The sequence below is a fragment of the Anarhichas minor genome, unplaced genomic scaffold (assembly GCF_050575085.1).
Source record: "Anarhichas minor isolate MPS153535 unplaced genomic scaffold, ASM5057508v1 ptg000021l, whole genome shotgun sequence".
Lineage (NCBI taxonomy): Eukaryota > Metazoa > Chordata > Actinopteri > Perciformes > Anarhichadidae > Anarhichas > Anarhichas minor.
This window is the reverse complement of record NW_027466467.1, coordinates 527,815-542,145: the sequence shown is the minus strand read 5'-3', so window position 1 is coordinate 542,145 and position 14,331 is coordinate 527,815. Positions and strand designations below refer to the sequence as shown.

Genomic DNA, 14,331 nt, shown 5'->3' with positions numbered 1-14,331 from the left:
CATTTTCAGCAGTAATTCTATAAAACAAACTTCACATTAAGGTGTTTGAACCCACAAAGTCATGATCAACAAAAAAAAAAACTTCTGGTGGGAAAACAAGTGTAGTTTAATTAACTAAATACAAACATTAAAGGGAATGCAAAAACCAAAAATGAACTTTTTTCCTCTTTTCTACAAAGGTTTGGACTAAAAAAAGAACCTGTCCGATGTCACTGGGAACCAGTTTGTCAGTTTGAGTTCACAGTTAAATCCCAGTTAAGATGACTGAAGCCTGTTTCCTTTCCTTAGCCTGCACTGCCCCCTGGTGGTCACACATATCCCGTCCTGGGATCAGTTATAAGTAGTGAGATCAGACATGGGAGTGGACACAATAACGTGAACAGCGCTGCAGGATAAATGAACTTCAACACAAACTGGGATCTCAAAAAGGTACCACGGAGGTGATTCATCTCATCCGACTGTTGTGGTTTCTATTAATAATCTTCTGTATTATTTAGGACGGCATATTAGAATCAGTGGACAAAATAAAATAAAATAGATAATTATATCCTGAGAAAAAAACGTGAATATTCTCTGAGATTTTAAAGTCATACATATGTGAGAAGACACGTTTCAAATTTATGAGAAAAAAAGAAAAATTGAGGTTTGTTATTTTTGGCAAGGAACCACATCGCTTCACTTTTGTTGTGTATTATGATTATAATATAATTCAGTGCTACAGCACACTGACTATAATCCATCGGTCTTAATCATCATCTTCTTCCAGACAGTTTGCCGCGCTTCTCCTCACACAGCGTTGCCAACACCTGCGCAACAAAAAATACATCAAAACGTGTGGCCTGATCGGGAATCGTGTGCTAAGTATTTTTTAGAGAGATTCGCCCAGCGGTTTTCCCGAAAATCGCGAACAACGGAGCAAAATTCCTCCATTCACTTGAATGGGGTTTCGGCGTGAAGAGAGCAAATAAAACACTTGAATTTGGGCCCATATTGACTAGCCGTACTTTAACGTAGAAACATGATTCAAAGTTTAAAACGTAGACAAAAACGCTGCAATTTATTGAGCCAAATGGACATTTTGATAGCTAGCACAGTTTCCATTAAGTCACAGATTAAGTCTCAGGAAAATTTGTGTATTGCACGGAATGTTCAGCGCTAGAGTGATGACATCTCGGTCAGAGTGGAGCGGAGCAGGAAAGTATTCTGTGATCTTTACGAACAAAATGCTCCGAGTCCCACAATTTCTACTCGTTAAACATTATGATTCTGTCCCAAAGGTTTGTGTCTCAAACAAAAGGTATATATCTCAAATACAGAAATGATGAAATACATCATTTCCAAAAGGTATCTCAAATATCGTATCTTATTAAATAACTGCAATATTAGCGGGGATGTGATCATAAAGGGTTTCACCTCTACTTTAATGTACACTGCTGTGGTGTAACAAAGGGAGGCCAGCCGTGGACAGGTTCATGATTCATACCGTACCCAAATTAAACGTCCAGTATTATGGACAAGTTATGCTTTCCAATGAAGAAAATCCAAGGTCTTTTTAGATGCTCCCCGTGTGCCCGTGCTCCTCGTGACTTTCACAAGAAAGCCACGGCTCTAAATAACTAACTAACTGACCCTAACCGCAGTGAAGGAGCTCTGCTCTGCTGCTGCAGTACGACTACAGTACCGACAGCGGCCACGGTGGCGCTGTTTCCCCCCAAATATGAAAAAAATATGAAAAGTATTGATAAAGAAATCATCATTTTCAGCAAAATTGAACGCCTCACGAGTTTGCGTGTCATCCTCTCGCTTTGCCGTTGGCGGGGATCGAACCGCTGACCTTCTGCATCCCACCAGATGCACAGGAGCAAAAACACCCCTTTCCTCCCTCCTCCTCCCACAGAGAACAATGAGCAATATCCTATCCTTCACGCAGGGGCCATGCTAATCTTCTCTGTATCGTTCCAATTTTAAGTATGAGCTATCGAAATAACTCAAAGGACCAGTGTTCCTGGGGGGTTCTTATAGGTCCAGACCCGGGTAGACATTCTAGGGAGGGTAGCAGAGCATGGGGCTCGTGAGGGAGCCCCATGGTCAGAAAACACAAGTATGAAGAGGTATGGGTGCTGCGCTGTGAACCCTGAACCCTTCACCGGCTCCAGAATCTGGTCTGAAACAGTCTGACCCACTTCAGGTCCCGTCTGCCCTGCTGAGGAGCCCACGAGGCTGATGGGAAATACAGTCAACGAGCACTGACGTCAGTCAGACAGGATTGGTGAGCTGAAGACGAGAGGACAAAAGGATCTACTCACAGCTCCGCCTGCATTCCTCACAGACCCCCACACTAACCCCCGGCCGGGCTCTGAGGACAGACATAGACCCAGAGAGAGAGACAGGGAGGGGGAGGACACACAGAGAGAGAGACGGGGAGGGGGAGGACACACAGAGAGAGAGAGAGAGACGGGGGAGGGGGAGGACACACAGAGAGAGAGACAGGGAGGGGGGAGGACACACAGAGAGAGAGACAGGGAGGGGGAGGACACACAGAGAGAGAGAGACAGGGAGGGGGGAGGACACACAGAGAGAGAGAGACGGGGAGGGGGAGGACACACAGAGAGAGAGACGGGGAGGACACACAGAGAGAGAGAGAGACGGGGAGGGGGAGGACACAGAGAGAGAGAGACGGGGAGGGGGGAGGACACACAGAGAGAGAGAGACGGGGAGGGGGAGGACACACAGAGAGAGAGACGGGGAGGGGGGAGGACACACAGAGAGAGAGAGAGACGGGGAGGGGGAGGACACAGAGAGAGAGAGACGGGGAGGGGGAGGACACACAGAGAGAGAGAGACGGGGAGGGGGAGGACACACAGAGAGAGAGAGACGGGGAGGGGGAGGACACACAGAGAGAGAGACGGGGAGGGGGGAGGACACACAGAGAGAGAGAGAGACGGGGAGGGGGAGGACACACAGAGAGAGAGAGACGGGGAGGGGGAGGACACACAGAGAGAGAGAGACGGGGAGGGGGAGGACACACAGAGAGAGAGACGGGGAGGGGGGAGGACACACAGAGAGAGAGAGAGACGGGGAGGGGGAGGACACAGAGAGAGAGAGACGGGGAGGGGGGAGGACACACAGAGAGAGAGAGAGACGGGGGAGGGGGAGGACACACAGAGAGAGAGACGGGGAGGGGGGAGGACACACAGAGAGAGAGACAGGGAGGGGGGAGGACACACAGAGAGAGAGAGACAGGGAGGGGGGAGGACACACAGAGAGAGAGAGAGACGGGGGAGGGGGAGGACACACAGACACGTGACCTACCCTAACCCTGACCGGCTCTTTCAGCCGGACGCTCTGAACGAAGGACTCGTGGAGCTGCTGAAGGTTTCTGCTGACTCGGACACTCCAGAGGACGGAGATGGTCTGAGGATAAACGAGACACGAGCCTGAGACCAGAAGCTGAGACCAGAAGCTGTGGGAGAGGAGAGACGAACCAAGAGGAAACAACACAGAGTCACATCTGGAGCTTTATGTCTTCATCGTGTTGTTCTGCTGCAGATAAACTGTTCAGGACTTTCTATGAAGAACCCTGAACCTCTTTATGTCCAGTCTGTGTTCTAAACATGATCAGGACTGAAGGGGACAAGAGGGACATGTAGTCCACCTCATTCAGACTCATTCTAGACTCCACATGTGTGTGTTTAACAAGCGCGACTGGTTTTATTCCACTGAATAAACGCTGTTCTCTAGTATTTTCACATGATGTTCTTCCTGTTTTCATTGAAAAAAAATGCCGGTGCAGTTTCACCGACTCACCAGCAGGTGTCGCTCTGTGGCCGGTCTATGGAGTGAGGCTGTGGTCTGACTGCAGAACATGGAGGGAAACACACAAAGTACTGCATGGAACACGAACTACTCATTTATATGCATGTCTCCTTCATATGCATTGATGAAGTATAACCGCCAGACTGTATTACATTAAAAAAAGATCACAATGTACACGTGGTTTGCCTTTTTATAAAGAATTATCACCTCTAAAAACATGAATTATGATATTTTTCATCGTGAGTTTAGACTAGAGAAGCTTTCAACCAACACACCAGTGAGCTCTTATTTTAATTAAAACACAACTTTTAGAAGCGTTATCACCGCTGCTCTCATCTATACACGATTATTTAAATGTCCAGTGTAGTTTCACAAACTCACAATTATGAATAAAATCATCCAAACTCTCTACGAGAAAATAATTCATCATTTGGGCAGCTCGGAACCCAGAGCCAGATTAATCTATATGCTGCCTAGAATCCACAAGGACCCCACGAAGTGGAGCGAACCACAGGAGGTCCCTCCAGGTCGACCCCCCCCCCCCCCCCCTCAGGCCTCTCTCCACCACACACCCCGTTACATCACACGTACCGTCATGTCGATACAGTGAAAACACTTCACGTTCCTCACAACTTAATCCGGTTCACTATTGATATTATAGACTCGATACTAGTGTTGACATCAAAGAGGAGATACAAGCCGTAAGAAACCCAAACAAAAACAGAGCAGACAAAGAGTCACTACAGCTGTCAGAGATCCGTTTGACCAAAAATCACTTTCAATTTAATGGAGAATTTTCCTAATTTGACTTTCTGACGGGTTCCATGAGACTCACACACTGGATGTAAACGTGTTCGTTAAAGAGACAGACGCACGCGCTCTGTTTCCACCCGAAACACACTCATGCAGGCTTGATTACGTCACAGTTGTTGAGGTCTCATAGAATCTGTAGCACACAGGAGGATTTCAACGCGGCTGTCAGAGTGCGGTTCCTATCTTTGGCCAGCAGAGGGGGCTCTAGGACCGTTCTTAGAAAATCTCACAGGACATTTCAGCAGACTAACCCTACAGTGGTGACCTCTGACCTCCCATTTGTAACCACACACATACTCCCCGTCTGCTGTTAGTAGAGTACATTACAGGTACCTCATCACCACAGCACCACAGCACCATCACAGCATTCAGGAGGAATAAGAACCTACAGGAGCTCCTGGTTAAAGCTCAATTAAAACCTCTTTATAACCCTAAACCCAGAGGACAGGGTGGATATGTTCAACACTCACTGGTTCACTCATCAACACACGAAGGAGGTCTTCCATACAATGACCCGGCAGTCTGAACTCTAAAAACTGTGTTTATCTGATTACATGTAATTTGATTTACCCAACACAGATATAATATATTGAGGAAAGAGGCACTCACTCCCTCTGCGAATCCTTCCCTCCAGCATGGCTGTAAATCCGTTCTGACAGTCATCAGTGTGACTCTACACGGAGCACTCCCCAAAGAGAGAGGGTCTCTTCACCCCGCCCCCTGCTTTACCTGCAACCAATTAGCGCAAGTGTGGCTGACTGACACCTAGAATAACCAATCAAACAACATCACAGTCAGCGTTGTTTTACGTTCACTTAGTTTAACCCATTGTGTGCCGTCACTATCGTTTAGAGCCGTTTGTTCAGTGTGGCTTTGTGGCACAAAGGCAGTGAAACGTGATATTATTTCATATTATATCAATAGATTTGTTTTACTCGTGTATTTATGTAAAAGCAGAATTTTCACTGTTTGCTCATTTGGAACTGTTAACTAATTATTTAACTATTAAATCTGTTGATTATTTTCTTGATTTCTATCAAGCTGAAAATTCATACAAGTGAGTATACTTAATGTACATTTGTTAAATGTTTATTACATTTTATTTTACTACAGAATACACATTTAATATGTTGACGCACAGACAAACAAAGAGGGAATCTGTGTGTTTGAGCTGCAGGCCTGAGTGACGTCATCGCTCATAAACCAGTTTATTCAGGATATAAAGTCTTATCTTTAGCTTTCTTTAACCGCGTTTTGTACAAAACTTTATTTACAGGCCGTGATGAACATTCAGCAACACGTTAGGTCACGTGACCTCATTTATTGAGTTTCCATTTGGGTTCCAGGACACGTTGAAGCTCTTCAGGCTGATTATCGTTCAGTTTCAACCAGTTGTTATTCTGATAAAACACATTCGAGCCACAGATTCATAACCGCTTAATAATAATATAATAATTATAATAATAATTATAATAATAATTATAATAATAATAATGATAATAATTATAATTATAATAATAATAATGATAATAATAATAATAATAATGATAATAATAATAATAATAATAATAATAATGATAATAATAATAATGATAATGATAATAATAATAATAATAATAATGTAGCTGGATGGAGCGACTTTAGAACCAAAAACTAATAAATTAGACGCTGCGTGTGTCGAGATGAAGAACACTAAACGTACTTTTAGGAAATAAAGTAAAAACATCGATCCATGTGTGAACATGTTACTTCCAGTGGTGGAAAAAGTATTACCACATTTATATAATACTCCTTTACAAGTAAAACACATCAAATATAAAATGTACGAAAGCATTGAGAGCAAATTCTACTTTAAGTAGGAAAAGTAAAAGTACTCACGATGCTTCACAATGTTATTAAATATTAAAGGATTATAAGATGAGTAAACGTGTGAGCAGCATCTTCTGTTGCAGTTTGTCAAAGTTTTAACTCTCAATAAAGTTTTTCATCTGCAAAAAGCAGAAGTCTTTTGTCTCTGAGTCATAAAACTTTAGTTTGTGTCTTTAAACAAGATTAAAAATGACAAATGATGAAACAAGTTGATTTAAAATGAAAACTGAAATATTACGACTTCACTTTTTTGCAGATGTTTCACTTTTTCTACGAGAAAACTTAACGACTCATTTCCAGAATAAAACTACTTTGTTTTTATGAGCATGATTGTTTGACAAATAATTAACCGTCAGATAAACAAAGAGGAGTAAACAAAGTACAATATGTACTTCTGGAACGTAATGAAGTAGAAAATGGAAATACTACGAGTACAAATATACTAAAGCTGTATTTAAATGTACCGGATTAACTCTGAAGTAAGTGAATGAAAGAAGTACAAATGAAGTTGAACTTGTCGACAGGAAGATTTCAGTGTAATAACTAAAGATGATTCTTATTGTTCATTATTTTATGATCGATCAGTCGTTTGATCTATAAAAGGTCAGAAATGGTATAAACATGTAAATCAGTGTTTCTTTAAAGCTCAACATGAACAAATATTTAGTTTATCGTCAGACGAGAGAAACCAGAAAATATTCACTTTAGAAGAACAATCTACTTTAAAAATGAGGAAAAATGTACTTTTCTTCTGACGTTTTAAAGAACGAATTCTGAATCAATAAAAGATAAATCAGTTGAGTCTAGTTGTGTATTTTAGCTCCTCGTGTAAGAAAACAAATAGAAATGAAAGAGAATAAAATAAAAACATGTTTAACTTCCGTCTCGTTCTTCTTTATTCTCTTCATCACTCTTCATCACTTCTGCTCCAGTTGGATAAAAACAGACTCGGTGACTTTAAGAATGACTGAAATGAGTTTAAATTAAATTACCACCCATGTGTTTGAATATTTCTAGAAGTAATCAAAGGTGTAAATGAGGATGCATTTAAAGGGACAGTACTGATGTTTTAAAGTGTGTTGGTATGACGGTTCTTCTCAGTAATGTTCTGCTGTGGACGTATTCTAGACTCCTAAAACAATCTATATCAGTTTAAATGAACGTTATATTTAGAATGTTTTCACCTCTTTACCTCGCTGTCAGACGGAGAACATAAACCGGCGTATCAGTCTTTGTTCTCTTCAAAACCATCAAACAAAAACATCTTTATGTGAATCTGAACAAACCCGTTAAACCCAAAACCTTTAAATCACCAGAGTCACACAATAACAAACGCAGTCAGAGATGGAGGCAGCAGGAGAGCTGCTGCTCCGGTGCTCTGAGGTTAAACCACTCTTTATGTGGATGGAGTCTGGTGTGTGTGTGTGTGTGTGTGTGTGTGTGTGTGTGTGTGTGTGTGTGTGTGTGTGTGTGTGTGTGTGTAGAGATCATAGAGAACAGCTTCAGGTCCGTCTGACAGAGAGTAAAGAGATGAAAACATTCTAAATGAATCCACAGCAGAACATCTACTGAAGTAGAACACTGACTGTGAGACGAGCCATCATACAAACACTTTAAAACAAGGTAAAGAAAACCAGGAGGATGGATGAGAGACGGATGGATCGATGCATTCAGATCTAAGAAGAAGTCTGTATACAATATAAAATCCGAACCGTGATGATCGGACCTCGCACCAGTATGACAGCTGATCACGTGACCTCCAGCAAACAGAGACAAAACATAACTTCTTCTTCTCTTCTCCTGCATGCAACAACACACTCGCACCTTTAAAAGAACAGAAACAACTGGAATGGTTCATTGATAAAAACACAGATCGATGTTAAAATATACAGTCACAGGGACGAGTTCAGGACGTCCCTCCTGTCTCTACGGGCTGTGGAGTCAGATATCATTGTAGTACAATCACTTTGTATAAAAACCTCAGAGTATATATGTGATATACACAACAACTTGGTATCTCCTGATAAAAAGATGAAGTAAACGAGCATTTCAACCAAAGGTTTAGTGTTTGTACGTTACAGCTTAAGAGTATAAAAGCAACAGTGTGTGCAGAATACTGAACTTTAACGTCCTTTAAGTGTTGTTTAAAATGACCCGTCACGTAAAATCATCACCTGTAAATGTGACAAGTTCAGTGATATAAAGTAATAAGAGATGTAGCGTCATTGATAGGATACCGAATAAAAGCATAAAATGCATCTAAAAACAACAACATGGAAGTATTGTGTAGTCGTGTTCGTGCCTCCGTAAAGCGCCTCAGTGTCAGTTAGTGTCATTGACGATCACGACGACCATGTGCTCCTCGTCCAGATTACCCACAGTCCTCTTGGCCGCCTGCAGGTACTGCTGCGAGAACACTCCGGGGGGGAACGCGTACAGCATGGCCCCGGGTCCTCCTTCTTTAGCGCCCGGCAGGCTCACGACGCCGGCCGCCTCCTTGTTGCGCAGGTAGGTCACCAGGTGTCGGAGCAAGCGCGCCTGCAGACCCGGCTCGGGGGCCGCAGGAGCCGCCTGCCGGTCGATGGGGCCCTGGAGGGCCAGCAGGACAGCGTACCCGTCGGGACGCCCGAGCTTGACGCGGCGCGACACCTCGTCCAGTCGCGTCTGGTCCATGCGGAGCCGCTGGGCGATCTTCAGCTGGCCCGGTTGGTTCTGGAGGTTCTGGTTCTGGCTCTGCGGCGACGGCTTCTTCCGGGTGTCCCTCATCACGGCGTTGAAGAACGACGAGCCGCCCTCCAGCATGTACAGGTTGGCGGGGAAACTGCTGTTCTTGAGGGCGAAGAAGCCGTGCCACGTTTTAGCGAGCGATGCCTGGGCGAACTCAGACAGCGTGCCGGGAGAGGAGGAGGTGTCCGTGTGGACGGCGGCGGCGGAGACGGCGGCGGCGGCGACAGCGACGACCTCGCTGTTTCGATGGTGATGGTTGTTGAGATGCTCGCCGGATCTTTTGCTGCCGTGGTGGCGGCCGGACGGCGGATCTTCTTCGTTGGCGGCCACAGAGTGTCGCCCGCCTCCTCCTCCGTTCTCGGGCGAGTGGTCTCTCGGCTCGGTGGTGGAGTCGGGAGCGCGGACCCTCGCTCGGTCCGGGCTCGCGTCGGGAGACACGGCGATGCCTCCCTGACCTCTGACCCTCGACCTCCCCCTCTCCTTCCCCCGCTCCTCCATCAGCCGGTCGGTGGAGGACGCGCTCCTGCTCCTCCTCCTGCTGCTGCGCCTCTCCTCCCTCTCCTTCAGCCACCGCTCCCTGCTCCTGCTCCGGCTCCTTGCTCCTCTCGCGCTCCTCCCGAACGCTTCCACTCCTACCGTTCTCCTCTCCAGGCTGCGGGTGGGGCTGGCTGGGTAGTCCCTCTCCAACACAACCCTCTCTCTCTCCCTCTGGGGTGGGAGGCTGTGGGAGGGCGGCGGCGGTGGCAGCGGCGGTGACGAGCGGTCCCTGGCTCCTCTCAGCTCTCGCTCCAGGCTGCGATGGCGGCTGTAGACGGCAGCCTCTCCGAGGAGTTCGTAGTGGGCTGCGACGGGTGGCTGGTAACCGGTGGGAAACGGCCGAGAGGGGCTCTCCTCGACTTTAGCAAAGTCCACCCTCAGACGCCGCTCGGGTCCCCCCAACGGGAACCCCCTCATCTGGGTGCAGGCGGCCTGGGAGGCGTCCAAACTCTCGTACTGAATGTAAGCAAAACTGTCCCCCTTCACGTAGTCGATGTTCCGTATACTTCCAAAGCGGTCGAACTCCCGAGCGAGCGCGGCGAGGGAGTTCCCGGACCCGAGGCCACCGACCCAGAGCCGCGTGGTGGGGTTGGCTTTTCCGTAGCCGATCTTTATCGGGTTGCCCCCCATCAGCCGCCCCTGCATGGCCACTTTGGCCCGGTGGGCCATGTCCAGGTTCTGGAACTTCACGAAAGCGTACGCGCCGCCTTGTCCACGTGCCGGCCGTTTGATCACGACGTCCTCGATGACGCCGTACTTGTCGAACCCTCTCCTCAGTTCCGCCTCCGACACGTTGCCGTCCAGGTTGCCGATGAACAGGTTGCTGGTCGCCCTCTGGTCATCCTCTGGTTTTAAATCCTCCACCACCGGCATCGGAGGGAAGCCATACGGTCGGCCTCTCTCGTCCAGCATGCCGTAATAATCCAACAGCCTCTCCCTCTCTCTGTTGAGCCCCAGGGTCTCCAGGGCATAGTGTCGAGCTCTGATGTCTCGGATGTCTCTGCTCACACCGGGACCCGGTGGGGACACCGAGCGTTGCCGGTAAGGGTACGGAGCGTGGAGGGGCAAATACCCGGCGTCCGGCGGCGGCGTCACGCTCCGCCTCCTCACGTACATGGGCTCGATTTTAAGCTGTCGATCGCCCAGAACCAACCTGGAGTCAAGAGTGAGAGAAGTAGAAGTAGAAAAGAAGAGGTTACCTTCTGTAGATTAAAGATTAGGACATACAGGACTCAACGCTTATTTATAAATAACTTTATTATTGTGTTTAAATGATAACTGTCATCAAGTCATGAAGTTACACACTCTGGTAGTTAGGTGGCGGAATGCACCGTAAACGTTAGTTTGTAGTCCGCCATTAAACTGAAGGAAGAAGGAGGAGAAGAAAGAAGATAGAGGAGGAAGAAGAGAAGGAAGAAGAGAAGAAAGAGGAGGAAGAAGAGAAGAAAGAGGAGGAAGGGAAGGAGGAAGGGAAGAAGAGAAGAAAGGGGAGGAAGAAGAGAAGGAGGAGGAAGGGAAGAAATAGGAGGAAGGGAAGAAATAGGAGGAAGGGAAGAAATAGGAGGAAGGGAAGGAGGAGGAAGAAAGAGGAGGAGAAGAAGAAGAAACCAAACCTGAAATATGAGCCAGTTGTTTTGTTTCTTTAATCTTCTCTTTATTTTAATGTTTTATACTAAACTACTAGACATCCTGATCCACACTCCAGACCAGTTGGTGGCGGTAATGCACCAATTCATTATTTACCATCCGCCAATAAACATCAAAAAAAGAAAGGAAGAAGAAGATGAAACCAAACCTGGAGGATTTGGCGTGCCGGGCCTCTTTGGCGTCCTCCGGGTGCCGGAAATTCACGTATGCGATCCGGCCGAGCTCCGGCGTGTGCGACAGTTTCACGCTGACGTCGCCGAACTTTTTGAACTCGTGAAACAGCGCGTCCTCCACGTGCTCGTCCGACACCTGCGAGCCCAGGTTGCTGATGAGCAGCGTCTTGTACTCCAGGGTGCCGGGTCTGGCGGTTGGGAGCTGCTGCTCCACTGCGGCCGTTGACGCTGTTGACGCCGCCGACGTCGTGGTTCGCAGCGGCGGGCGACCGAGGAGGCTGAGCTCGTGTCGGTGGTGGACCTCCGCCGCTCGCTCCTCTCGTAGCCGCGGTTTCTCTCGCTCCCGGCTCCGGCTCCGTCGGTGGTAGCTCCGGCTCTCCGCCAGCAGCAGAGCCAACGGAGGCGGCGGGAGCGGTAGCTCCTCTCTCCGCGAGCTCTCCCGCTCCCGGATCCGTTTAGTGGCGGCCCTGGACGGACTCGTCTCTCTCCCGGCCTGCCTCTTCATCTTTTCAAAGGATGCTGGGAGCTCAAACTTTCCCGCGCCTGCGCAGCGAATTCCGACGTGGCAGGCGACGACCGCTCCGGTAAAGAAACGCTAACCGCTGCCTGGACGTTTAAATACTCGCATATAATGTCCGAATAAAAGCGTAAACTCGTTTAAAAACATGTCAGCCCTATGAGGGGTCTGCTCCTACGCCGCCATCTTGGACAATAAGAATGTGCGCTTTTCCCCCGAGGAGGGCGGAGCGCGCGATGACGCGACGTCGGCGGACGTCTTGACGTCACACGCTCAATTTGTTTTTGGGACATAGAAACAATACAGCTATTTTATTACATTACTTATGTGTGAAAAGTATTTTCAAAGCGGGACCAATACCTGTTTTTTATTATTATTTATTTTATTTCTTTATTTGAAAGAAAATAAGATTTGGACAGAAGTCGTGTTTTTAAAGTTTAAATGTAAACTTTTGTAATAAATGCAAATGTCTCAAAGAATTATTTTGATGCAATACATGAATAAACAATAAAGGAAGCCATCAGGATTACACCAACTAACATCACAAGAAATCCTGTTATAGAAACATTTACTACATTTCATCATCACAATAAAAAGCTCCTTCAAGTAAAGTTATTAAAGTACTCCGTTGGTACGAGTAAAAGTCTTACATTCAAAGTAATATCAGCAAAATGTACTCAAAGTATCAAAAGTAAAAGCAATATGCAGAATGACACCCGTCGGTGTTAATAATGGATTGAAGGATATTGTATTATTATATATATATATATATATATTATTAATAATACTGGTGCATTCATGTGTAAGCAGCATTTTTATTTTGCATCTGGTCCAGAAAGCAGATGCTGTGGTTTGTATGTAGGTATTAATCTGTTTTTATTTAACTAGTCACATAAATGTTGTGCAGCAGAAGCAGAATATTTCCCTCTGAAATGTGGCATAAAATAGAAATACTCCAGGAAAGTATCTTAAAATTGTCCTTTAGTGTAGTACTTGAGTAAATATACTATAAATACTGCAACTTGGAGGCTATTTAGTAGAAAAGGATATCAAAGGGTATCTGCATGTGTACTGATGATCATAACACCGTTTGTTCTATTTCTTAAGACTTTGACAACAATATCTGATTTCTGTTTCATTTATCTTTACTTGTTTTAATTCTCTCGTACCTTTAATATTCTGTAAATATCAAGTTTGTGGCTCATTAAACTTTTATTTATAATAAATAACATCCAATATTCATATTGTGAATCCGGATCTTTGACGCCTGAACGTTAATATTAAATATTTTGATACAGAACACAGTTTGAGGGAATTTAAAGCTATTTGGAATCTGTTGTTTTTAGATCCAGAGCTCAAACATTCATTTTCCACTTGTCGCTTAACTTAATGAAACAATACGATCCTCTGCTCAACGTGGCTTTTTTTTATATTTTAATGAAAAAGTAGAATAGTACAGTCGTAACAAATGACATGAAAAAAAAGGTCAATGTGAAACAAACGGCATATTTTAAGTTTTCATTTCCCATTTCAAGTAAAAACAAACATTTTATCGTGTTTCTATTACATCAAACAATAAAGTCTCCATCCTCCATTCTCAGTGAGTGCGAGTGTGTGTGAATGTGTGTGTGAGTGAATGTGTGTGTGTGCGCATGTGAGTGGGAGTGTGTGCAACATGTGGAAGAAAACAGTTATTTCCCTCCATGTTTCAGGAACCATAAATATTCTTGCGACAGCTGAACTCAAAACATTCTGAACGTTCGTTAACCGTCAGTCAACTTCATTTTTTCTTTTATTGTAAATTTTCAACAATCCTAGAATTTAACCGATTGTGTTAAACTGCAGCTGATCAACCGACGGTGTTCAGGAGAGAAACGTGGGACAGCAGGAGAGCCGAGGACGATTTAACGAGTTACGTTCACAAACACCAACATCAGAATATATATCACCACAGAAACCACCTGGTACCCAGATCAGAGCAATGTTCACCTATTAGAATATATCTTACCGTAATATTTATTGTACTTTCTTTTGTCAAAGATAAGTCACACATAAGTCACCCATACTCAGAGTTTTTATCTTTGTGTACAACTTTAAACTTAAAGTTTGTACAAAAACATCCCTACCGTGGCGAAAAATAATCATTTTTACAGACTGGCTTAATGTGATGTCTTCCTACTGCTTTATTTTATCTTATCATTATATTTCTTAGTTTGTTCTCATCTTAGCGAT

At 45.2% G+C, this 14,331-nt stretch overlaps 1 protein-coding gene and 1 pseudogene across 1 annotated transcript; both read right to left on the bottom strand.

Moving 5' to 3' along the window:
• Positions 1-1,897: 1,897 nt before the first annotated feature.
• Positions 1,898-1,989, bottom strand: LOC142955026 (U6 spliceosomal RNA; annotated as a pseudogene).
• A 5,120-nt stretch (positions 1,990-7,109) lies between these two features.
• On the bottom strand, positions 7,110-12,308 carry rbm15b (RNA binding motif protein 15B). Its single transcript, XM_076095754.1, has 2 exons — positions 11,558-12,308; positions 7,110-10,915 (listed from the first exon to the last, which is right to left on the bottom strand). Exons 1-2 carry the CDS (start codon positions 12,085-12,087, stop codon positions 8,821-8,823), a joined length of 2,625 nt encoding a protein of 874 aa, XP_075951869.1. The 5' UTR covers positions 12,088-12,308; the 3' UTR covers positions 7,110-8,820.
• Between the last annotated feature and the right edge of the window lie 2,023 nt (positions 12,309-14,331).

Coding starts and splice junctions, on each gene's coding strand:
- rbm15b (XM_076095754.1), bottom strand. CDS start 12,087: ATGAAGAGGCAGGCCGGGAGAGAGACGAGTCCGTCCAGGGCCGCCACT. Junction 10,916..11,557: donor CGGCACGCCAAATCCTCCAG/GTTTGGTTTCAT, acceptor TCTTGACTCCAG/GTTGGTTCTGGGCGATCGAC.